Source organism: Trifolium pratense, linkage group LG3, assembly GCF_020283565.1.
Source record: "Trifolium pratense cultivar HEN17-A07 linkage group LG3, ARS_RC_1.1, whole genome shotgun sequence".
Lineage (NCBI taxonomy): Eukaryota > Viridiplantae > Streptophyta > Magnoliopsida > Fabales > Fabaceae > Trifolium > Trifolium pratense.
The window spans coordinates 14,917,307-14,942,787 of record NC_060061.1 but is presented as its reverse complement, the minus strand read 5'-3'; the positions used below and the strand labels follow the sequence as shown (position 1 = coordinate 14,942,787).

Below are 25,481 nucleotides of genomic sequence, written 5' to 3'. Positions count from 1 at the left end.
CAAAGACTTATTTGACAGTAAGGGAAACAAATGTTCATGGAGGGACAAAATTGAGAAACATTTGACAGAGACAAGAACTAATTTGAGATATTAAAAGAGTCAGAGACCTATTGAGAGCGGATTACAAAGACAGATATCAGTTTGTTAGTTTATTCATTAATTTTTAGAGATCTTATAGAAAAATTGAATTTGTTTTGTGTTTGTTTAATCGTAATAAATATTTTTTTTAATAAAATAATCTTTAATTTTTTCTAACATGTGCTCTCACATTAGCACGATCTAGTTTTAGCAAGATCATCTCTAATCTCTAATAGAGCACCAAAGGAAACCATTTAAAAACAAGCAAGTTTATCCGCATAAGGATTATATTCTCTATAAATATGTGAAATGAAGAAGTTCATAGACCTAAATTTAATAATGCAACTCAACCATCTATTCTTCCATTGCCAAACTAATTTTCAATTCAACATTTCTATAAATGGCGTTTTACTGTACTTTTCAAAACCAACGAAATCATTTTATCCAATAATAAAAGGCAAAAGCTGTACTTTTTCACTTTCACTTTCCACTCTTTTTGTACTGTAGTTGTTTTGATCAAGATCTAAAATAGAGATAGCACTAAGGAAAAGCCAGAGAATAGTACTAATAAACCCACTTCCAAAACCACTTTGAGCGTTCCAATGGGGCAATTCAAAGCAAGATATCCAACAAAAGAAGAGTGGTTGATTCCACCTGTAAATCCCATTACTCAAATCAAAACCTCTAGTGTTCATAGGTTTTATACATCAAATGTAAGAATGAGAGGTATGGCTTTTTACGAAGCATATGAAGCAGCAACTGAGTCAATGGACAACAAAGAGTTATGCACTAATGTCGGTTCTATGTTATGCGACGTCTATGATGGATTCAGAAGTTCCGTCGAAGAAGCATTGTATGGAATTGGTGTAAGACCAACTATGGTTTGGGTACCATCTGATGATCACACTGCTCAAGGATTGGTTTTGGTTTGGCCTTTCATTCTTCTCAACTTTGCATGTTGTATTATTATGCTTTTGAAGAATTTTACTGATGAAGTAAACTATAAAACTTTTATGATTAACTTTATTACTGAATTGAAAGAGATAATTGGGCATGATGCTGATTTGGAGGATTTTCCATTTGAGTTCAAGAGAGCAAATGCAATTAGGACTAATCTTGGTTCTTCTGCAAGATTATGTCAATATGCAATTAGATTTATCATGAAGAAAAACTCGTAATTCGGTTGAAACAGATCGAGAAATTGGTGGTGTCGTGCATCAATATTTGTGTAATGTGTTAGCTTGGTCTGATATGCGTCATTTCACACTTATCAATGACATGTTAGTTAAACCTAAATCTACTGTTTTGTTTAACTCTGCTATTACAAATGAGGTGGAAAATTACCTTGAGGCATGTAGTGTTATTACCTCTCATATTTGTCCTCGGTTTTTCATGTATCTGGCTCCAAAGGTGGCTTTGTCAAAGGTGGATCCTATGAGATTTCCTACTCTGATTGTTGTTGCTCAAGAGCTGGAGAGGAGAGACAGCACTTGTTCAAATGTTGGTGAATTTGAGTTAGCTTCAATGGATGGAGTAGACCCAGAAATAGTACAAGATTTGGTGAAACTTCATCGCAAACTTATGCCACATAACCAATGTCCAGCGTGAGACTAATTTTCTTGTAATACTTTGTGACTTAAATTTGATTAGAATCATTAGGCAGACAAACCGTGATTTAATTTTATGTTGATCTTGTTCACTATATATATATATATATATATATATATCAGTGTGATTGTGTGAGTTAATTTACTGTTGAGCATCTCTAATGGTAAAACAAAAACCAATTTCTTAATTCTTTTTTGTGTGCCAAAAAGTGCTATACAAGATTCACAAACTTCCAGGGTCTTATGATGATCTAAAACTTCGGGACTCATAATTTACAGAGTGTGACTCAGAGAAACAGATGCATAGGTTACTAGTTGGTGCATGTAGAAGAAGTAAAGTTGAATGGTAGAGATGATCCATGATAGTATTTAGTTTACTTAAACAGAAATACTAGATAGACGACCTAAATGCCTTAAGAAAGATTTCTCCTGAAGGCACTGCAACATGCCATAGTCAGCATAAAGCATCTTACTTTGGTTTGTCATTTAAGGTTACAAGCGATTTAAGCACTCCTGGACTTATAATGTCGGTGAGAACACCCATCTCTGATATAAGCATGGTCTTTTCCTTCACAAGGCTCTGTAGTTTCTTTGCCTCAAAGTCAAGTTGTGCTTGATCTGTAATTACACACTTTGTAAGAATAGGCCAACCAATTCTCAATAGAAATTAGCATTTAGACAAAAAGGAATTGACATAGAGCTATAGTTCAAAGTTGGACTTTCAGAATAATAATTATAATGATAAAAAAAGTAACAGAGATATTCAGTCTCATCTTAAGAAACTTTTGAACTATAAGTTGATACATAATAGTATACTGATCACCCATGTTCAATCATTCGCTTGTAACTACTAAGTACAAATTATCTGTTTCATGGTGAAAAACAAACTAATATAAAAGGCATTTGGAAGCAGTTCAAGTTAATTAATTACAGACAAAAGACTCTTTTAACTGGCATTTGAAAACCTACACAAAGCACTGTTTTTTGTAATCACATGATGAAACAGCTCACCACAAGCAATTTTAATATCTTCAAAAAATGTATAAAGATTTTTTTTAAAAAAATAACCAACACAAAATTCCATCTGCATATTGTTTCATATATCAAGGATAATGGTCAAGAATTCAGATTCAAAACTAATGCATATAAGTATATTACCAATAAAAGATGGAAAATAATCTCAAGTGTTCCTAAATCGCACTGAAGCAAATACGGAAAAATTCCAATAATTATGGATTTTTATCAAGTAAATACTACGGAGTGGCCACATACATAAGTATGAGTAATGAGTATTTTTGCCACATAGATGAAAAAGACAACTTACACAAGCATACATTTACAAAAAAAATTTCATACTTCATTTTTCAATATTGTTTTTCTTAACAATTAGAGGATTCTGAGAGCAGAATAGAATAAAAAACCTGTTTCCAATATAGTATGAGCAGCATGAAATGGAATTTCCATAAACAGATCAGTTCCTGGAAACATCATCCAATTCTGCTCAAAAGAGTCATGGTTACCACATGTGGTGCACACCTCTTGTACCAAAGGTCTTGAGCCGGTTCCTGAAACTCCCTTCATTATTGATCCAAAAGGAGATGGAACACTACTCATTGTTGTCCGAGCCTTTTTCCTTAGTGCAGTAAGTGCTTCTCTGTTCCCATTCCTCAACTTATCATTCTCAACCAGCTGAACATTCACCAAAACGGGAAATTGCATACCCATTTAATTTTCTAGAAAATATAATAAACAAGGGATCCAGTAGAAGGAAAACAAAACAGTTTTTGTTAATATAATGAACAAAACATCTGTTGATCGAAACTGCTGAATTTCAGGCAGCTAAAGATATGGCATGGTAACACGGAAATTATTTTTGGGATCAAGTGATTTGTTAATAGTACACACAAAACAAATTGCATGAGTCATTTTGCACTAGGTTGGTTCTTGTAGTATTTTTTCTTATGAAGTTCATGTTTGGGTTCTGGTTTGACACTTCGATACATAATTGTCAATTGTAGATAGCAACATAGAGTGTGGTTTGACACTAACATGCATACTACATATAAACTACCCAAAAAAGCTATTAGCTATAGCTGAACAAAAAACAATTACTCCGTTTGCGACAAAATATAAGTAAAATTCATCTTTTTAGGTTCATTTGCATAATTAATGTATCTGGTTATAAACTTAAACAAGTGTTTTCTCTTTACTGCGGCACTATTTTCTATGTTCTCAATGTAGTAATGATTCACCTCGAATATGAAATTTGGAATTACCTCATGTCGAGCTAGAAGAAGATGTTCAGCTTCAAGTTCCAATTCTGTTAATTTCTTTAGAAACTCAGCCATATTTGAAGAAAATAAACTCCTGCAAAGTTGTAAGAGTCACGACGGTAAAAAAATTTCTATAATTAAAAGAATATATATAATTTTCATTGCGCTAACACATTGCAATCCATTGGAAATAGTGTCAGATTCACGAATTATATAACTACATCCAACTTGAAATTAGTCTGAAACAAACTTGAGTGAATATGAAGTTAAATCACAATTAATTGCTAAAAGTTTAGGAACCTAAAGTATCCGCTAGTGAAGACTATAATAACTGAATTGCATTATCCATCGATAGGAATTTAACAGACAAATAGTTTATAGAAAAACTCCATTATGACCTAAGAAACAGTTTCCAATCGCACAATGAATTAAGGAAGAATTAAAAAGCTTACTGTACGAAGGGCGCGAATCACGACGGCAGACGCCGCGGTAAAGACGGAACGGAGATGCAAGTCCGCCTGCGTTTTCCGGCAGTTGAGTTCTGATAGTAGAGCAGCAGAGATGAGCCTCCCTTTAAAACAAAATTAAATGGGCTTGGACTTACGATTCCATCTGGTTAGAAAATTTCTCTTCCCCCTCCTATGGATGTTTTCTCTCTGCAATCTCGTGAATCTTTTATTAATTTTCAATTTTGCCCTTAAAAAAACTTCGGTTCGTAGAAGCCAAAGTTTTATTTTGCCTTGAAAGCAAATTTCAGTTTCTAAAAACCAAAATTTACTCTGAATTTGCATCAGTAAAAATTCGGCTTCTGCGAACCGAATTTTTCTGCAAGGGCAAAATTGAAATATTAGAGGTATAAAAGATTCACAGTAGGTGGGGAGAAAACTTCCCTCCTATGATACTTCCCCACCCCCCTAAAAAATCTGTTTTGGCCCTTGGAGAAATTTCGGAATCTATTTTCCGAAACAAAATTTTTTTGGAATCTATATTCCGGAAACAAATTTTATAGTTGCAGACAATATCCATTGTAGTTTCACTTCTTCTTGAACTGATTCTTTTGTGTATTCAAGATTTAAATCAATGTCAAAGCTTGTCTACACTCATTTCGTATTAAATACAAGGTAATGCGTATTTTAAAACGATCCTTTTGTGTATTTAAAGTTTATAATTTAAATAATTTTATTTCCTTTATGTTTTTTATTAGAGACCATTTTAAATATTCGAGCAGACCTCAAAATAGTGGGGACGACAATGATCATGACACTAGATAGACCTCCAAACATTACTTTAATCTATCAAAAGTCCACCATACATTTTATTTTAGTAAGTAGTATAGGTACAAATATAAAAATCTCATAAAGAAAAAGATACAAATATAAAATGCTTTTAGGCTGAACATAAACTTCACATAAAGAAAGACATTTTCTTATTTCTTGTTTGTCTGCCAAGATATTGTAACAATGAATGTAGAAGAGGAGGTTGAAAAGCTCAGGGAAGAAATCCAGAGGCTTGGAAAGGTTCAACCAGATGGTTCTTACAAGGTATAGGACTCCTCCTACATCTTTCTATATATCTTCTCATGATGCATAGATAACCCCTTTAATTAAGCACCTGACTCAGATCAAGAGATGTATTGGTAGAACACTTATAAGTTATATGCGGTATTTATTGAATATGATCACTTTCGTATTATTCTTATGGATCTAGATCACGAGATCATTCACAATTGTTGGATCTTCATTTCTTCACAGATCCATTTTTATTGTGACATATATATCATAAGAAACATGTGTGCTCACAAACATATGCATAATAATTACCAACGTATCTATAGTTACATTTGTTTACTTTATACAAACTATGAGGTAAAGATATCATGTGAGATTTGTTCCGAACAAAACTGATCTGGCTGTCCCTTTTTGGTGCTCACAAAGATTTGCCTGTCAATGTTTGCCTTGTGAGCACCGAAAAGGGACAACCGTCTTCAATGTTACCTCATAGGTTGTCCCTTTTCGGTGCTCACAAAGATTTGTTCCAAACAAATCCATGAATCAACTTAAGATATAGGAAGTGATGGCAAATTTATTTGCCTGTCAATGCACATCTATGTGAAATTTGTAGTTCACCTATTATCTTAAGATGAGTCTGTTTTGATGGTCTTATGACAAAATGCATAGTGCTTTATTAGTTGAATAAAATATGTAATGTATTGTGAAGGTTACATTTGGAACAATCTTTCACGATGATCGGTGTGCAAATATATTTGAAGCACTTGTTGGTACACTAAGAGCAGCTAAAAAGCGTAAAGTAGTTGCATACGACGGTGAGTTACTGTTGCAAGGAGTCCATGATGATGTAGAAATCACTCTTAATCCTGCCCCTGCTGCTGTCAACTGATACAATTGTGAAGGGTCATTGATCATCCTTTGCTGTTTAAATTGCTAACTTGTTTGTTTGGCTGGTGTGATACTATTTCGTGTGATTGTGTAATATATGCATGTGTGGATAAGGCTTATACAAAAAACATGCTTGTGGAGAGAACTAAGACATGTATGATAAATTCATTACCGTTTAGTTTGTGAATCAAATGTAAAACCAACATATTTTGAGTGGCAACTTTTCATGCAACTATTTATATCTATATATTATTATTACCTTTACTTTTATCCTATTTATTCATAAACTGGCCACAGAACCATTGAAATTCATGGCTTGACTTTTCATCTGATGTTTATATGCATTAAAATGTGAAGTATTTAAAGGTGAGTTCGTCTAAAATCATGAAACAGAACTACATTCAATAGTTGAATCAAAACATGCTATGGCATCCTTATTAGGCAAATATTTTCAAAAAAGTTTTTGAACACAAGGAGTTGAAGTATACCCTAAAGAGCCTGCGCTGAATTGATTTATCAAAAGATTACTGGCGTAGTATACTTAAAAGGCTGTACATGCTATCCGGCGAGGTCAAAAAATACCGCAAAAACGGGTCTAAAAATATACCGCAAAACCGGGTAAAACTAAATTGCGAAGTTTAAAACTGTTGAAAATTTATAGGACATCCGAGAAGGGATATTGTCATGATGATCCATTGAGAATATATGCTTGGAGAAGGCTCTGAGCTGCTTGAGTTTCATCAGGTGTGCCCGATAAGATAATAGTTGTCCTGTTACTTGTTCCAGGACGAGGTTCACGAACGGTAACCTTGGCACCTGATATCTGATGATGAGAACACAACTAGTTAAAAAGACAGTTAAAGGTACCTTTCACAATATCTTTGTAACAAGTCTCATTGTTCATATGAACAATACCACACACCTATCAAGACAAAAATATGAAAGCACGACGAAAATTTCTAGTCCTTTCAGTATCAATGCATAGTTTTTGCCATTAAAAAAAATATGCACATTATTTATCTAGGAACAAACTTTTGAACAGATAAACAATTATGAAATCAAATTAGTGATCAATGATACACACAAGCAAGTTCACAATAATTAACAAGACAAGCTTGCAAGCAACAAAATAAACTGTAATCGTATGTGAAAAAACTTTTACGAGAGTATGTACCTGTCTTAGTTGATCCAGATTGCTACCATTTTGCCCATATACAGAGCCAATAACGTCATTGGGAACCATAATTTCCACGGTAGTATTAGTTACAATGACATTTTTGCTCCCACTGCAGACCAAAAATGAGTAATAATCAGAACATGACAGTTTGTGCATCTTAGTCTATACTCCATAATATTTCAACTCATTCAGAAACATCGGTTTCCCTTCTTTTTGCTTTTAGGGTGAGGAGAGGTTCTCCTCATTCCAAAATTCCGAATGTTGAGGCAAACAATCAACCTCAACAATGAATTATAGTGGAATTACATATCACCTACCAATAGGCAACTCGTCTTGGATACAATACCAAGTCATGCAATTGTTATGGGACGCCCAGTCAACACTTGAACAAATCCTTGTGGGCATCAGAGACCATTTCATAGGAGTTCATTCATATGACTTCCCTCAATGCCAGGGTTCCAAATAATATCAAACAAAAAAAGATTCCAGAAATTTCAAAATTTTGTCAAATATAAGATGCTAGTCTAGCACAATGATTTGCCACCAGACAGTTAAGTACATGGTATAGCTTAATTCTACAAAAATAACAAAGCCAGTATGAGCTCAAAGATACGAACATGCAAGCACACAATCTGACCAAGGTTATGCACCAAACCATAAGTACCACTTCCTAGTCATCCAGATCTTTGATCTTATGATACTAAGAAGGCCTGTGATTTGTTCTTCATTAAATTAAATAACTGACTTATATTAAAAGCAGGTCTTTTTTATTTTGCATATATATCACCAACCTGGCAAGTTCTAAGCCACCTTTATGAGGAGTCAATCTCCTGCTAACATCATTGAGGCATTTGGAATTTATCCCACCCACCGCCTGTCATCAAAGTTAATACTATAATAACAAGGGATAAGTTGCAAAGGAAAACCAGCCAATAGAGAGAAAGAGGAATACCTTTGGTGCCCATACCCCTGGCGAAGAAGAACTATCTGAATTTTGAGACAGTGTGAGATGATCTATGCTTTGAGATAAAGAATGGATATTACGACCATGATCAGGAGTAACATAGTCTCCCAGTCTCCCATTGGGACCAGTTCCACCACTGTTTTGCGCATGATCAGGAGTAACATAGTCCCTCAGTCTCCCATTGGGACCAGTTCCACCACTGTTTTGCGTTATGCCAAAAAGATGATCTCGCAGTCTACTAGTAGCATTATATAATGCATCTTTAACATTTGGAAAGTCACCTGATATCTGAGGGGAAAAAATGACCGAAGATACAGTAATTAATAAATGCCTGAAGACACTGCCAGATTTTGATGACTAAGTAAACGAAGTACAGTGACACACACATTATGATTACTTCATAGGGGTGAAAGTATATGCATCAGGAAGACCATCAATATCATTTTGACTAATATGAATGTGATTTTAAGAGTACAAGTATATAATAAGATACAAAAAAAAAAAAACTCAACTTTAGAATATTACTCTTTCCCTCCATAAAAGAAAAGATAACTTATATTTCAAATACAGCTCATAAAGGGAGATGTTTGTCTGAGAGATAAGCAAATCACATGTTTGAACACACAAAGCACACCCCAGTTGTTTATTACTTACAAACCAGTCAAGGACAAGAAAGAAATAAAATAAAATATGAAAACAGAAGAAGTAACTAAAACCCTTAATGCTGGAAAAATAAACTCGCTAGAAGATGATCTGACTCGATCATGTTTCTATTTGGGTTGAGCATAACATCATAAACTGATGAGGACCTCGGGAGCACAAAGAGAATCCATATTTTAATAATTATTAGTTTGTTTTAATTTAAATTGTAATAGTTTAAGTGTTATTTTAATTAAATGATATCAGTCCAATATGGGCCTAGAGCCTTATAGCCCATTTTGGAATATGTCGTCTTTCTTTAAATACTATTGTAAAACTCTCATTTGAGACAAGTTTGAAATGAAATAGAATTTATCCCATGAGAAATGTGAGTGAGCTAGGTCTCCTCTTTTGAGTTCTTGGATCAGAACTTGTTTGAATCTTATCAATGGCTTCCTTACCATTGTGGCGATTCCTCTTGGCTTATCAATCATCATGATTGTGGCGCCTTCTTACCATCTCCTTCCTCAATTCCTCTTGTCTTTTATTTTAAGGGTGAGAAAGTTTATTCTTTGACATAACAGGATACAAAAATGTCATGTTGAGAAAATATAAAAGCATTTTTCAGCATATTTTGATTGTAAATCCAAATAGCAATCATCTCCGCACCTGTACCACTTGATCATTATGTGATGCACACTTTGGAACTTGACCATTCCCAGTTATTCGGATGCTAGTCCAGGTAGCCTTACGCATTTCTGAGACTATTGCTCCTCCTTTCCCCAACAAAACACCCACTTGGTTGGATGGCACTACAAGTTGTGCAGTGACAGGTGACTCCTTGTATGAGTCTTGCACCTTCCCAGCAAAACCCTCAACAGACTTGCAGAAAACAAGCACAACAGCCGTCTGTGCTGGAGAAGATCTTGATTCATGATTCTTCCAAAAAAAGAAGCCATCAGCAAAAGGAAAATCAATAAGTACACATAATGATACACATAATAAAAGACAAGAAACAAGTATACGAAAAACGATTATATTTGACAAACCTCTAAAGCAGTGATAGTAATTAGCCGATCCTCACACTCAACTACTGGAGGACCAATGCAAATAGTAGCCCCAGTTTCATTCTGAAGAGCTTTAACAATACAGCCTCCTCTGCCAATTACCGCACCAATTCTCTCACCGGAAACAAGAATCCGGAAGGTAACTTCTTGCTGAAGTGTTTCCGGGTCTAGAGCTGAGGCATTGCCATTAGATCTGATGGATGAAGTATACAATGCAGCCTCATGTTGAATAGCAGAAGTTTTAGATTGAAATACTTCATTAGGTCTGTGTTCCATCATATTTGTTTTGTCAAGTGGAGGGCAATCTTGAAGCCGACCAGCGACAGCAACAAGGGCCTTCTTCACTGATGATGCAATGCCTTGTATCTGACAACAATAAAAAAAAAAAAATATCTACTCGGTATTTCGAAGAAAGAAAAAATAGCACAGATAAATTCGAAGTTCATTTAGCATAATCACATGTCCTTTTGATTAGTCTATAAAATGTTCACAGCCTTAAGCATGAAATTGAAGTCCTGTTTTACATTGCACCCAAGGTAGTAAAAGCTAAAACATAATAGAAACCTATAACACACTTCAAGACAAGACTCCCTATCCCTCTTATGGCAAACATAACCACTAAATAGGTCTACTCCTTCAACTTGAACTTCAAACTCTACTAGGGTGGAAAGTTAACTAATCTATTCAATTACGGAAGTAATTTTTATGCACCGACATAGTTGGATCAGTCATTTCTGGATAGAATGACAAATTAATTTGATATCCAAGAGGATTCTACTACTAAGGTCACATCATAAAGAGAAATACGTAAGAATCAGGAGAGCTGAACAGTGTTTTACCTAGAGGCAGCCTAAGCTAGCACACAGTACAAAATTTTCCTTCGACGATCAATGAATTCCAGTATTGCCCCTAGGAAGTGCCATACTAAACAAATTCACTCATGTGACTGGCCGAAATACCCAACCATCTAAGTTGAACAAATACTTGTATGGTACCGGTACCAGTTACTAGAATGAGGTACAAGATTTTTCCCATAGGTACAAATATGTCAAAATAACTTTTCAAAAACAGGAAATAGATTCTATATAAACATCACTAGATTGTATAGACGATAAAAACCACAAATAAGTGTAACATATAACATACAAATATAAGGGGAAACATCAATCAGACAAAAATATAGGAAAACGGAAAAATGAAGATGGAAAACAGGATAAGATTACCTATATGGCCCAAAATAGGAATATCCAATCTAATATGAAAAGTATCAACATTGCAAAAAAAGGAAAATACCTATTTCATTTTTAATAAATGTCATTTTTTTGGTACGTGCCGCAAGTATCTAACACGTACTCGTACAGGTACATACCATGTATGTGTATGACTTTAATTTTTGGAGCAGTAATGCTTCATAGCTAACCATCGTTACCATGCCTTGTGACAAGACCATGAGTGAGCATGTAGATGCACATTCACAAGAATTTATCATGCACCCATATGAGTATTTTATTACTTTCCTTTAAAGCACGTTCTGTTTAGATTGCAACTAAGTTGGAAATTTACACATTATCAGTGCTATGGTTTCCCATTTAACCATACTAACCAATGTCATCAATGACAAGATCTATACAGACAATAATTTATTAGTATTACGCAATTAACCGTCTGAGAATTTTACATGTTTAGATTTTGAATTTTGTTGGGAAACTTGCACATTTTCCATGTTATGTTTTCCCATTTAACCACACTAACCAATGTGCTCTTTCTCTGTCTCCATTGAATGAAAATGAAATCCACCATCTCCGTTATTGTCTTTCACATATCAAATACTCCTTGTGAACAAGGTGAGAAGTTCAAATCAAGGTAATTGCTCTTCTCCCCCCTAGTGTTACTCAAACAAACAAAATACACTGCCAAAAGATATCTTCCGCTGGGTTGGGGGATTCTGAGACACACGGGGGGAGAAGAGGAACTCGTGCACCAGTTCGGACTGCCCTTTATTGTTCATTAACAAGCAGGGTGAGGGGTATACACGAGTTCAGAGATCCCTCCTTTAACGGAAGTTATTTCTACAACTTCTTTAATTCATATTTTCAATAAGTTTAAGTAGTTTAAATAGAGTGATATAATGGTGGATTGTGGTTAGGTCATAGGTCAAATATCCATCCATTGAATGGATCATGGATGCAACAGGTTTTCACAAGAATTCATTAACAAAATGGTGTACTTATCTGGAGATGTGTTATATTGAAATTTGAAACAAATTCGACAACAATTTGTATAGTTAACAACATTCAAATATATGGTTAATTGCATTCAGTGGTTGCTCTCCACTCATTAATCATCCATTCAACACAATTAACCACAATTTCCCGGTGTTCATATATATGATTTTCAAGTGTTCAAATATACATGATATTCATTAACCACAATTTGCGTTCTAATTTACAGTTAAAAGGTTGTGGTCAGTGATGTTCAAAATACTGATTAATCGTGTCTGCTGAGTGAATGGCTGTTGAGTTACAACACCTTGTTATATTCATTAATCATCCACTCAAGGTAATTAACCACCTAAATTGTTGTCGAAATTCGATGTCAAATTTACACATCAAAATATCATTTTTATGTATCTTTCAATTCAACATCTAGTCCAAAATTAATCCAGTTTGCCAAACCTTAATTATTCACTACAAGGCAGCCTGAAACTATCAGTATATCACCATCAACATCACCAACACAGAAGTAATCAAATGCACTATTCCCTCTGTCTCAAAATAAGTGTCACTTTAGGAATAAAATTTTGTTTCAAAATGAACGTCATTCTCACTTTCCAATGCAATATTTTTCAATCGTACCCCCTTAATTATGCGCTATTCTCAAGGAAACCAACCAATATAGGGATAATTTAGAAAAAGTAGTACTCCCTTAACCTTAAACGACATTCTTTTCGAGACAGAGGGAATATTCAATAACATTGAAACAAAAAAACAAACAAATATTGATTTCAACAATCAGATAAAGTGATTCACCATCAATTCAACATCTAGTCAAAAAATAATCCAGTCTGAAATTATCAGTGTATCACCATCATCACTAGTGCAATAACATACCAAAAAAAAACATTGATTTCATTTCAGCAATAAGATAAAGTAATAAAAAAAAAACAAAAAAGAAAGTAAGTAATTGACCTCAATGATTTCATCAGAAGGATTAGTGCAAGCCGGCAACTTCTCATTCAAAACCCTAATTCGACATCCGGTATCAATCCTAATCTTCTCAACAACCTTCCCACCTTTTCCAATAACAGAACCAGCCTGACCAGCATTAACCAACAATCTACAAGAAACTACTCTATCACCAAAATCAGAACTTCCTTCACTCTCAGCAGCAACATCAAGAATCCTCTCAAAAACCTTAAGCAAAGCCTCCTGTGGCTTAGTTAAATCTCCATCAACTTCACCGTCGAGTTTAACGATGACGACGATAACTCTTTCAGGACAATCAAGCGGAGCTTCATCAATTCGGATCTTACAGTCGATGAGTCGTTGCAACGATTTGATAACGGTACCAGCTTTTCCGATGAATGCTCCGATACGTGACGCGTGGCAGAGGAGACGGAAAACAACATAGCCTCTAGTGCGCTTGAAAGAAGCGCTGTTGTTGTTGTTGGAGTCGGAGATGGTGGTGAAGGATGGTACAGTGTTGCTACCCATAGTGACGGCGGTTAGTGGTTTTGTTTATTTATTTAAATAAATAAATAAATAAAAATGTTTTTTTTTTTTGTTGCTGCAAGGTTGAATATAGAAGAGTTGCAGAAAGTGGGAGAAGGAAAAGGGGGATCGGTTTTATATGTGAGGGAGATGAGATAATGAGCGCGCCGTATTTTTATTCAATTCTGTTTTTGTTTATTTCTATTGAAGATAATTCGAGATATTTTTGTTAGAACAAAAAAAAACCTTTTTTTTCTTTTTATATAAATAAAAGAGGACCAAAGTTACTATATTATTTTATTTCTATGTAAATTAATTTATTTTTTTGTGCTTTCTTGATTGATAATAGTATAATATTTTACATTAATTAATTTAATCAACGCGTGAATTTAAATTTGTGATTTTTGTTTCTTTATATTTAAAAGTGTGCATTTATTTTTTTACTTATAAAGTGTGTGATTCTTGTCAATTTGATTATTTGACCAAAATAAATTGTAGTTGTTCTATTTTAAGGATATTTTTTAATGAGTGTGTATTTTTATGGTAATAAATGGGAATTAAATATTTTCTAGAATATATACCATTCATAGTTTTTTTTACTTAAAAGAAAATACCCATTCATAATTTTTTTATCAACTTTAGTAAAAACAAATATCAATTTTAGTAAAGAAGATGTTTTTTTTTTTTATCAATTTTGGTGAGGGGTTTGAGTAGTATATTATAGTTCATGGGTTCGATCCCCAGCTCATTGTAAACAAAAAAAGATATTTCTTTTATCAACTATTGATTAGTCAAACAACAAATCACCTATTCTTAATTAATTATTATTATTAATAAATATTCTATTAAAAAAGTAATAATTGTCCCAGCGAACTTAACTCGGTTGGTAGAGACTTTGCATATATAAACTCCTTCCGGTCGTTTTTACGAGAACACTTTGAAAAAATCATATAGACCAAGGAAACACATTATACATAGTTATTTTCATTTAATACTCTTATAAATTTAAATTTATTCCATATATACATTTATTTAATTACTCTTAATTTAACTATTTTACTTATTTTTAATTTTTAATATTCTCTTTCATAAAAAATAAGAACATAAATGAAATTAAATATGGATATTCCGGATTGATATCGGTAACAATAAAAACCGAAGAAGATATTTGTACCAAAACAAAATCGAAGAAGATAGGTAAATGTATTATAAACTAATGTAAATAGGAGCAATAGTATAGATGAAGAAGAGAGAAAAGAGAGAAAGAATAGTGTATGTTATTCACTATTAGGATTAAAGTTACATTATATTGATACATGATATCTATATATAGGTAAACATAATGGGCCAATTACATGGGCCAGGACATCCACTAATAATATTCATAACACTCCCCCTTGGATGTCCATGGAGGATATGCTTCATTAAAACCTTTACTAGAAAAAACTCGGTGGGAAAAAATTCTAGTGAAGGAAAAAGAGTACAACATCCTTTGTATTTGAACTGCCTCGTTAAAAACCTTATCAGGAAAATCCAATGGGATAAAACCATAGTTAAGGAAAAAAGAGTGCAGAACACAATTATATCTTCCCCTCATGAAGACAATTATATTTGAGATGAAGAAGGCCACTGAATCTTCTCTACTAGTTGATCAGAAGCTTTACTTGACGATGACTTTTGTAGAAAGATCTGATTATTCTCCTTTAATATACTCTTCTCTAAATTAGCTGTTGATGCTGTATTATCTTCTCCCAATTTCTTGTATGTGTAGAATCACAAACTTCAACAAATCCACATTTTGAACTTTATGGATGTGATGCTAAAACTTCAATATAATTGGATGATATTTTTGTATCTCTAACATAAAAATTATGTACTTGACTTTGTTCCAATATCTTTGAGTTTATTGATATCATCATATACATAATTAGCAAAATATAATAGTGTTCTCAACGGAACTAATATATGGTACTTCAAGACCAATTTAAGTAACCGATCATTTTCTTGAAACATGAAATGATCTTTGTTCACATCAAGTGACATCAAATTATATTTGTTAATATCAAATATATTTCATTTCAAACTTTTCTTTAATCAATAGATTTCAACTCTTCAGGAGTTCCGATCAAGTTTATATCATCATTAACAAGTAAACCATACAAATATTGTAACACATTTTTCAAATAAATCGACTCTTTCATGTGTTACTAAACATAGTCAAAAGAGATTTTGATTTCACTTCGGGTGAATATATCTCTTCACATTCAATGGCAGACTTTTATCAATATGCTTGAATAAAAAGTCAAGCTTTTTGTATTTCGACATTTTCTATTCACACGAAAATTGGTTCGTATCTCATCAAATTTACATCTTCAGGTATATGGACGGCTGGTCCAAAAATCTTTCACTTTGCAAAGTGGCTTTACGTAGTAACTGCGTCTTTTCATTTACACAATCATTGTGTTGTCTATAATTTTCAATAGACTTTGATTCATGATCCTCATTATCTCTTATCACATATAGCGCTATATTATATATATCGTCAACGTTGACTTTCTTCCAGTTCCATCATATTCCATTCATGACATAATTTTCATTCATGACATAATTCGTCGAGAACTCTTTAATAATAAATTTCAGGTACCTGATAAGTTCTTCTGGAACTGAAAAATCAATTATGTCAAATACTCTTTTCATATCCTCGTTTGGGTCATCTTTCTTTTTAGCTCATTTTCTTATTTGAGGATTTTTATCATTGGAACCGACTGACCTACCACACTTCAGGGTGGTTAAAACTCATTTGCAATATAAAATTGTCCAATAGAGACATCTATTTTGATTGGAGCATTAGCAGCTGATATTTGATTTCATATATTTTGCAAATTATTTATCTTTTGAACATTTGATTCAAACTATGAGGATCAATGTGAGATAATAACATTATTTTATTTCAAGTGATTCATTTGAACTTCTGGTTCATATTTTTCAGTTGCTTATTCTCTCCCCCTAATATTTGGAAAATTAACTCATCACTTGGTAATTAGCCTTCAGGGCTGTAGATAATTCTCCAATTTTTCTATCTCAAAAAACTTTATAATATATGGAGATTCATATCAAATATTTTTTTCCCAATATTCTTTAATAACTCCTCTTAGTGCATTATATAAATTAGAAGTCATGATCTCATAAGTATCGGTCATGTAATTAACTTTAGACGTATAAAGAATGGATCTTCAAGTCCATTTTTTTTCTTGTATGAACATACTACCGGATGTTTCATAGTAATTTCAATTGACATAAGATACTTATCAAATATTTTCTAAGAATTTAGAAAATGAGATCTTAACAAAACTATTTGAGAAAATAATCTCACAAACTTCTGGTTGTGAGTAAATATGCATGTGACCAATTTAGTTGATGCATCAATTCAAGTCAAATGTCTAAATGATCCAATTTCTCAAATTATCAATTTCTTTTGGTAACTAGTAACACATAAAAAAATTATTAGAATGAAGGAACTTCGGGCCCTTCAATACATATCTATATTTTTTTTTTCGCATCATAAAAATCCGAGATTATCCAACCGGTCTTGCCAAAGATAAATTTAATACGACTTGTAAACTTCTGGTTTACAATAATTTGTGCTTCAATTGCACTAATAAATTAAATTTTAAAGTTCTTCAAGAACTTTATGATGTAATTTATTAGTGCAATTGAAGCACAAATTATTGGATTGAAGAATCTTTTGGCTCTTCAATACATATTCAATAATATAATAATTATTTTTTGCATCATAAAAAAATGTATAAAATTCAGACATGCATAAGCAATCTCAAAAGCAATTCATTAGAAAGGATCGGTTACATGGAATGCTATCATGAAAGCCCTTTTGACTCTCAGAGAGGGTTTTGATTATCGCTTGGGTAATGATAATTCCTCTTTCTGGTTCTCTAATTGGTCTGGTACTGGTAAATTAGCAGATAAGGTCTTGTATGTGGATATCTATGATTTAGAAATGTGTGTCAAAGATGTCTACACCTATGGGAATTGGAATTTTAATATGAAGATGAAGAAGAGAGAAAAGAGAGAAAAAATAGTGTATGTTATTCACTATTAGGATTAAAGTTACATTATACTGATACATGATATCTATATATATAGGTAAATATAATGGGCCAATTACATGAGCCATGACATCCACTAATAATATTCCTAGCAAAATGGTCAAAGTAAAACATTTTACCTTCAATTTTTTTTTTAATTATAGAAAATATTATTTATACCATTTTTCTTCTAACTTTTTTTAAAGAATTTTATAGTTTTTATTTTATGGTAATTATCCATTGATGGACATATTATTATAGAAAAATGTTTCAAGAATATTAATAAAATGATTTCCCATTGCATTGTTTTGTAGGAATATTTTATTCAAAAGCCATTTCCCTATAATTGTTGTCGTTTCTTTTTTTGTTGTCGTTTCTTAGCGATCGTTAGTTAGTTTAGTTGTGATTGACGCTGAACTTTGGTAGGGAGGATCACGGTTCGGTCCCCCACAACTACGATCGGAGGTGGCTGAAAACACTTGATGCCAGAACTGACCTTCGAACCAGATTAAATTGGTGATGAAAGTAAAAAAAAAAAACTTGTTTTATCACAATTATAACAAACTTTTAGTTTATCCAATTTATCACTACCAAACAAACCTTGTTTAGTTAGTTGAACCAAATGCTATTTACTAACATTCCATAATTTCAAATGTTACACAATTTGGTTTTACAATGCGAATCTTAATTAGCTAATAATGTGTCATCAATAACAGTTATGTATAATAATGATGTGTAACCGTTATGTGTTTTTTTTTTATATATAATGATGTGCATCCGATATTTTTTTGGTGTAAATCAAGTATCCTCTGCACGCAACTGTAGAAACTAATCCCTCGAGCCTCGTGGAACCCAAATGAGTGGCAAACTCTCCATAAGAGTTTTAATACTGCTGCAGGCCCAAGCCAAAGATCGAACCCAACACCTTGGTTAAGCTATAAGAGACCCGCACCATCTCATCTAAGTGCTCTTGGGTTATCCGATATGTTATTATGGTTAACGAAGTGATCGATTTTTTTTTAAAAAAGTTTTCATTGTTTTTTACTATAATGAAGTGATCGAATATTAATCATGTTTATTTGATTGCATTCAAATACCACACATGCGTTGCTAAACATCCGATATCTACCTATTCATACACATGAGAAAATATTCATACACAAGAGTCAGAGATTGAACCCCTAACTATTTGCTTAACGGACCCAAAACCCTTAACATTTTGAAGGGTATGAATGCACACATTTTTAAATCATGCTAAAACATTTATACACTTAAAGCCATAGAAATGGAGAGCTCTCCATTCCTTTTGAAAAATGAAAAGCATTCCTACTCAAATCACCATAAAACTTTAACAATAAGTGAAGAGAAGAAAGTGAGAGAGGATTCCATTTATGTGTTTACAACCATGAAAAAGAAAAATAAAGTGCAAAGTATATATTAACACAAATGATGTTTACAAAAGATATATAAAGAACAAAAATAGTTAGGAAACATGAAGGTTGAACACTCAAAATTTCAATGCTATAGCATCAAACCTCATAACCAGGATTTACTTTTTGTTGTACATCTCCATAACTTTCCAACTCTTCTATATCTTCCAAACTCCCTAAAAAGAGAGGAAGTCTTTGGTGCAGTTTAACTGGTTGAAGGGAAAGAATCCTACTTTTTCCATCAGACCCTCTTCCACCAGCTTGCTCCACAATGAAACTAAGAGGGTTTGCTTCATAGACAAGACGAAGGTGGTCCCTCGGATTCATCGCCACACCCCCATACAACAAAGTTCGGTGGAGATCAGCCACTAGAGAACATATATACCTTGCAGAGTACTTCTTAGGGTACCTGCCTTTTCCTTGTCTCACAGTATCTATATATTTCCTTAAACCTTCGGGCCAATCGAAATATCTTGCATCATTCACAGAATATATTTGCCCTGAGTAACAAAACAAGAGAGTAGTCAGCAACATAAACTTAGGGGAGGTTTCGATTAGTTTATTCGAGCTTATCTACTAGCATAAACATTTGTGAGTTGTGAGACTGTTTGGTAGTACTTATGATAACAACTTTTGACATGTTCATCATAAGTTGTTTTCAGTCGAAACAACTTTTGACGTGTCTCTAAGCCGACTCTTTAGGATAGCTTATGAAAACAATGTATAGCTTATATGATAAGGGTTTATGCTATAAGCGCATAATTAAGCTATTTATCTAAACAGGGCCTTAAACTATAAGCATTAACTTCTACACGAAGAAAGAAAACAATGACAATATCCAACTAAAGGAAATTAACCTTATTTAAGATGTTTCCAACATCGGATAATATAACAGAAGACAGGAGTTATAAAGTATCTATGAAATTAGGAAGGTTAATATTAGATTTGCAAACATTTATATTGTGTATGTTATAATTAAAGTGCATGTGTTACCGCGGGGAGGAATTTTAATGCTTGGATTTGTGAGAATGAAGTCTCCTGTTGAGCGGTCGAGAGTGAATGCATGTGTTCCAGAGCCGAAGGTAATGCAGAGTATAGTTGCAGATGAATAGAGAACATAACCAGAAGCTATCAGCCTATTTCCACTTTGAAGTGAATTCAGTAAAGCCTTCTCCTCTGTTGGTAGATCATCTAGCTCCTCAAGGCGCTTATAGATACCGAAAATTGTACCAGTTGGAATGGATGCATCGATATTTCGTGAACCATCTAGGGGATCTGTCACGACCACATATGGACCATCGTCACTTATCCAAGTTGGTGCATCATTTTCTTCAGAAGCCATGACAGCCACTTTTCCAGATTTTTGAAGTGATGACAAGATAATCTCATTCTGCAATGATGCATGGTGGGGAGAATTGATTAATCAGATGCTCTTTTTCTTTAATAAAGGATTTTATTAATAAAGTAAATTACGCCATTTATAGACATAATGAGTTTAATTGAAAATAACTCGAATGCTGATATGAGATCAAAATTATTAGCCTAACAATCCATTTAATAACATTCATAGAACTGCTTGTCGCGACTCGCAATGGTAATATAGGTTATATATCTTATGCAAGAATTAGATACATCGATTTGAGTCATGAGGATAACCACCAACACTCTAACATACGCATTCTTAAAGGTTTAAGTAGATATATCACTATCAGCAATCAAAGTAAATGGCGTTCTACAACTTAGAGATAAGGGTTAGTTTACATTAACTTTCCATGAGTGATTCAACTGATGCACATGGAAACAAGCATGGAATGAAACCCTCATCTCATGTTTACCTTAACTTATATAACTCATTTTCAACAACCCCCTTTTGTCATCATTCCCAATAAAATCACACACAAACACAATGGAAAAACATCACACAACTAACCACAACAATCTAAAAATTAATTGAATTGACTTATCTGAGTTTATCTACTGACATAAAAACTTGTGAGACTCTTTGGGAGAGTCTATGAAAACAACATATACATAAGTTGTTCTCAGCCTATTTCCATATGCTTTTTTGAGCTTATTTTCATAAGTTCTCCAAGATAGCTTATATAAAAAAAAAAAACTTATAACATATATAAAACATACCGTGAGAATATCAAGAGGCTTTGGAGCATCCCTATCAGAACCACTAGCTGGAACATCCGTTTGTTTCCCAATACTATAATTGAAAGGAGAAGCAACAAGAGCTGCAATTCTCTTACAAGCATACTGTATGTGATCAATCAAAACCACCAAATCATCATTCACACCAATTCCTCCTCCCTTACCCAAATACTCAATCAATGTAACAAACCCATCATCACTTGTTGTTATTGCTGATGATGATGATGAAGAAGAATTACTCAAGGCTAATAGTGGTTTTATTTTTGTTCCGAACTTAGAAACTGAACCCATTGTAGGATAGCTGAAAAGGGTCGGAGTTTTTGGTTGGAAAGTTTCAAGCTTTGGTCGGAAGGTCAAGACTTGGGAGAAGGGTGGTGTTGTTGCTGACTGCATGCTCACAAAACTTATCCAAAGGTTGTTATTTTCATTTTCAGAAGTTAAATTATAAAAAGTGAATCAAATTGTCTCCGGACACTACTAGTTAGAGTCCACGTTAGAGGTAATTTGTTTGATTTTTTATAATTTCAGGAGGGTGTTTGCCTATTTCCAAACTTCAAGGAAATATTTAACAAATTTTAAAATTTCAAGAAATATTTAACGGTTTACTTATTTTGCCTTTGACTTTAGCTTTCGTAACAAAAACACATACGTTGTTTCAAAAGTTGTGTCTAAATAACATTTCTCTTATACTTTATAGAGGTCATATTCCCCCTACTACGGATAAGTCAAAATAATTCCCCTTACGTAAGTAATACTATATGCTTTCGGTGTATTAATATATTTAAAAGGCTTAATTAGTAAAACGATCCCTTAAAGATATTTTTGGTTTCACATTGGTCCCTTAAAGAAAAAAAGGTCTGAATAGGTCCCTTAAAGAAAAAAAGGTCCGAATAGGTCCCTTAAAGACATCTCCGTTAATCAGTTTGGTCCCTAAAAAGAGGTCTGAATAGGACCAAATTGATTAACGAATATGTCTTTAAGGGACCTATTCAGACCTTTTTTTCTTTAAGGACCTATTTGGACCTTTTTTTCTTTAAGGGACCAATCTGAAACCAAAAATATCTTTAAGGGACTATTTTACTAATTAAGCCTATTTAAAATTACAATAAGATAGACATACAAATAATGGTGTGACATTGAAATTGAATACACCGATTGCCATATCTGAAAATCAGACTGAGAAGTGAAAACAAGATGGCGTCACACACAATTGAACTTTTGAAGAATGAGATTCCTCTTGAGCAAGAGTCAGTGGTTTTAGCTGAAGACACAGTAAATGGTCTTGTTCTTGTTGATATCATAAATGGCTTCTGCACAGTTGGTGCTGGAAATCTGGTACTTATATCTTCTACTCAACTAGAATCTTCTCCACCGGCTATAGAACCGTCAAATCTAAAGAGAGATAAAGTCCTCTTTAGATGTGATGATTCTATGACCGTTTAGATGATTCTAGAGGATTATATTATTTCATAGATTTCTTAGAAATGAGAGTTAGACCTGACTCTACTCTATAATATTGACTTATAAGGTGAGGATATATATTCGGATCATCTTGTAACCGATGTGACACAGTTCTTTTGTGATTGCTTCACTAAAGAGTTAACTAGTCTTGATAAATTTTATGTTAACACTAGAAATGGATATTGAAATTCAAATCTTAAGAGATGATTAATGATATATAAATTTCAGGCACCAAGAGAGCCCAATAGACAAATTTCAGAAATGATCAATGAATCAACAAGACTAGCTAAGCTTTTCTGTGAGAAGAAGTTGCCAGTTATGGCTTTCCTTGATTCTCATCAGCCTAACAAGCCAGAGGACCCTTATCCTCCTCACTGTATTGCTGGGACTCATGAATCAAATCTAGTTTCAGGTTTAGCAATTATTCACACATGTTTCTCTTTATTCATTGGTTTATTGTTTTATTTTTGCTAAGATTTTTTTAGGTAAATATTCTTCGGCATACATTTTATTTGGATATGTATCAGTAAACTCGCTGATGTGGACAATTGTGATAGATTTACAAATAGGGCGTTTATTAATTTTTCTATATTAAACACTATTTATGGACCACTTCAACAATATATCGGTACATATTCAAATAAGATGTGTATCGGAGTGTTATTTTTTTTTAACTATTGTCTTATATTTTTGTGGAATATTGTAGAATTGAATTGGCTAGAGAATGAAACCAATGTAACAATCAGACGTAAGGATTGTTTTGATGGATATGTGGGATCAATAGAAGAAGATGGTTCAAATGTTTTTGTTGATTGGGTGAAGAATAGGATCAAAACTGTGAGTATATTTTCAAATTTAATAATTTAAAATAAAATAGACAAGAGAAATTATCGTTAATTAAAATGAAATTAATGATTATTTTACAACTATCTCGAATCGAAGGTGGTGGTGGTAGGTGTATGCACAGATATATGTGTTCTGGATTTTGTATGCTCCACAATATCAGCTAAAAACCATGGTTTGCTGAAGCCTCTAGAAAATGTGGTGGTATATTCACATGCTTGTGCTACCTTTAATTTCCCTCTTGAGATAGCCACAAATATCAAAGGATCTTTAGCTCATCCTCAGGTACATGTGTAACAATTACAAACTATTTACCTTGGATTGTTTTTCCTTTCTGTTTTTAGTAGTATATAGAAAATAGTAACAAAATAGTAGTTTTCAACATTTTATATACAATTTGCAGGAGTTTATGCATCATGTAGGTCTGTATATGGCCAAAGAACGTGGAGCCAAGATAGCAAAAGAAGTGTTGTTTGGTGCAGTAGACAAAGTATAAACCTGTTGTGATAAACAAAATTCTCTAAGATGCATATATATTATGGTTCGGTTGGTCTAAATAAGTAGCAAATGGTGGTAGGGGACATATCATCACATGCAAAATATAAGCAGCACCTTCGTCCCTCCGTCGACTGTATGTACGTCTTGCGGTGGTTCAATCTTTTATCTTGTCTAGAGATTGTACTTGCTTGTTTCTTTTGTAATGTTTTTCTTCTTGAAGGAACCAATTGATTATGTCTCTTCTTTTTGTATTTTTATCTCAATATATTTTTCTCACTGTCAAATTAATTGAGATGGTAAAATTCATTTTTCTTTCTTGGTTACAAAAAGGGCTGGAGCCTGAAAAAGAAAAAATTACAAAGAGACTACACGAAGTAGATATCCTCAACAAATCAGCTAACACTAAATGACTAAATTGAGATGAACAAGCCTCAATAAAGATCGAGAAAATGCAACCGCCTTGCACATTTGCGACCTTCCAAAACACCCGACAACTCAGACACATACGCATTACACATAAATCAAACTCAATTTATTAGAAGCAACTTTGTGTTTGCTTCTCTTTTTTGGTCAAAGATATTTGTCTTAAAATTAGCATTAGGAAGCTAGGAAGCACCGACACTTCTCAGATTAGGCGTGTCCGTGTCAGACACGTGTCGATGTCCGTGTCCGACACCGACACTTATGATTACACTAAATTATGTCATTTTTCTAAATTTTTATCGGTGTCGAGGTGTCAGTGTCCGTGTCGTGTCCGGTGTCTGTGTCATGCTTCATAGTTAGGAAGTAAACCAAAGCATATTGATTCATGGATCTTGGAATGTCCAACCAGACCACAGAAAGTGCCTGTAATATGAGCTGCTCTTGGCAAAAACAAAATGAAAAAAGGAATTAGTAATTGACATTTTAAAAAGAAAACGTGAATTTAAAACATTTCCCCATAATTTCTAAATATAGAGATCAATTATAGAAAAATTAAAATAAAATATTATTCATTCTCTTTTCCTCTACAACTCTTCAGCTTTCTCAAACAGCATGAACTTGCACCCTAATTTTTATTCCACCACCACATTTCCAT

The 25,481-nt window shown here is 33.4% G+C and overlaps 5 protein-coding genes across 5 annotated transcripts; 2 read left to right on the top strand and 3 right to left on the bottom strand.

Moving 5' to 3' along the window:
• Positions 1-1,850: 1,850 nt before the first annotated feature.
• On the bottom strand, positions 1,851-4,624 carry LOC123912776. Its single transcript, XM_045963342.1, has 4 exons — positions 4,411-4,624; positions 3,962-4,052; positions 3,107-3,374; positions 1,851-2,303 (listed from the first exon to the last, which is right to left on the bottom strand). The coding sequence occupies exons 2-4, from the start codon at positions 4,031-4,033 to the stop codon at positions 2,155-2,157; spliced, it is 489 nt and encodes a 162-aa protein (XP_045819298.1). The 5' UTR covers positions 4,034-4,052; positions 4,411-4,624; the 3' UTR covers positions 1,851-2,154.
• A 671-nt stretch (positions 4,625-5,295) lies between these two features.
• On the top strand, positions 5,296-6,618 carry LOC123912775 (costars family protein-like). The gene is made up of 2 exons (XM_045963341.1): positions 5,296-5,499; positions 6,176-6,618. The coding sequence occupies exons 1-2, from the start codon at positions 5,419-5,421 to the stop codon at positions 6,353-6,355; spliced, it is 261 nt and encodes an 86-aa protein (XP_045819297.1). The 5' UTR covers positions 5,296-5,418; the 3' UTR covers positions 6,356-6,618.
• A 248-nt stretch (positions 6,619-6,866) lies between these two features.
• LOC123912774 (KH domain-containing protein HEN4-like) lies at positions 6,867-14,081 on the bottom strand. Its single transcript, XM_045963339.1, has 7 exons — positions 13,390-14,081; positions 10,184-10,567; positions 9,804-10,073; positions 8,484-8,783; positions 8,323-8,405; positions 7,529-7,640; positions 6,867-7,177 (listed from the first exon to the last, which is right to left on the bottom strand). Exons 1-7 carry the CDS (start codon positions 13,912-13,914, stop codon positions 7,037-7,039), a joined length of 1,815 nt encoding a protein of 604 aa, XP_045819295.1. The 5' UTR covers positions 13,915-14,081; the 3' UTR covers positions 6,867-7,036.
• Positions 14,082-19,335: 5,254 nt separating this feature from the next.
• On the bottom strand, positions 19,336-22,275 carry LOC123912773 (fructose-1,6-bisphosphatase, chloroplastic). Its single transcript, XM_045963338.1, has 3 exons — positions 21,584-22,275; positions 20,438-20,834; positions 19,336-19,944 (listed from the first exon to the last, which is right to left on the bottom strand). The coding sequence occupies exons 1-3, from the start codon at positions 21,992-21,994 to the stop codon at positions 19,544-19,546; spliced, it is 1,209 nt and encodes a 402-aa protein (XP_045819294.1). The 5' UTR covers positions 21,995-22,275; the 3' UTR covers positions 19,336-19,543.
• Positions 22,276-22,698: 423 nt separating this feature from the next.
• LOC123912772 (nicotinamidase 1-like) lies at positions 22,699-24,641 on the top strand. Its single transcript, XM_045963337.1, has 5 exons — positions 22,699-22,936; positions 23,291-23,474; positions 23,769-23,899; positions 24,005-24,190; positions 24,309-24,641. The coding sequence occupies exons 1-5, from the start codon at positions 22,796-22,798 to the stop codon at positions 24,399-24,401; spliced, it is 735 nt and encodes a 244-aa protein (XP_045819293.1). The 5' UTR covers positions 22,699-22,795; the 3' UTR covers positions 24,402-24,641.
• Positions 24,642-25,481: the final 840 nt, after the last annotated feature.

Bases quoted from the DNA above. Each gene is read 5' to 3' on its own strand.
- LOC123912776 (XM_045963342.1), bottom strand. From the start codon at position 4,033: ATGGCTGAGTTTCTAAAGAAATTAACAGAATTGGAACTTGAAGCTGAA. The intron at 3,375-3,961 runs GTAATTCCAAAT...GTGAATGTTCAG, and splicing joins TTCTTCTAGCTCGACATGAG to CTGGTTGAGAATGATAAGTT. The intron at 2,304-3,106 runs GTTTTTTATTCT...GTGTAATTACAG, and splicing joins TCATACTATATTGGAAACAG to ATCAAGCACAACTTGACTTT.
- LOC123912775 (XM_045963341.1), top strand. From the start codon at position 5,419: ATGAATGTAGAAGAGGAGGTTGAAAAGCTCAGGGAAGAAATCCAGAGG. The intron at 5,500-6,175 runs GTATAGGACTCC...TGTATTGTGAAG, and splicing joins AACCAGATGGTTCTTACAAG to GTTACATTTGGAACAATCTT.
- LOC123912774 (XM_045963339.1), bottom strand. From the start codon at position 13,914: ATGGGTAGCAACACTGTACCATCCTTCACCACCATCTCCGACTCCAAC. The intron at 10,568-13,389 runs GTCAATTACTTA...TATTGTTGTCAG, and splicing joins CTTCTGATGAAATCATTGAG to ATACAAGGCATTGCATCATC. The intron at 10,074-10,183 runs GTTTGTCAAATA...TTTTTTTGGAAG, and splicing joins TTACTATCACTGCTTTAGAG to AATCATGAATCAAGATCTTC.
- LOC123912773 (XM_045963338.1), bottom strand. From the start codon at position 21,994: ATGCAGTCAGCAACAACACCACCCTTCTCCCAAGTCTTGACCTTCCGA. The intron at 20,835-21,583 runs GTATGTTTTATA...GCATCATTGCAG, and splicing joins AGCCTCTTGATATTCTCACG to AATGAGATTATCTTGTCATC. The intron at 19,945-20,437 runs GTAACACATGCA...TTTGTTACTCAG, and splicing joins CATTAAAATTCCTCCCCGCG to GGCAAATATATTCTGTGAAT.
- LOC123912772 (XM_045963337.1), top strand. From the start codon at position 22,796: ATGGCGTCACACACAATTGAACTTTTGAAGAATGAGATTCCTCTTGAG. The intron at 23,475-23,768 runs GTTTAGCAATTA...GGAATATTGTAG, and splicing joins TGAATCAAATCTAGTTTCAG to AATTGAATTGGCTAGAGAAT. The intron at 23,900-24,004 runs GTGAGTATATTT...CTCGAATCGAAG, and splicing joins TGAAGAATAGGATCAAAACT to GTGGTGGTGGTAGGTGTATG.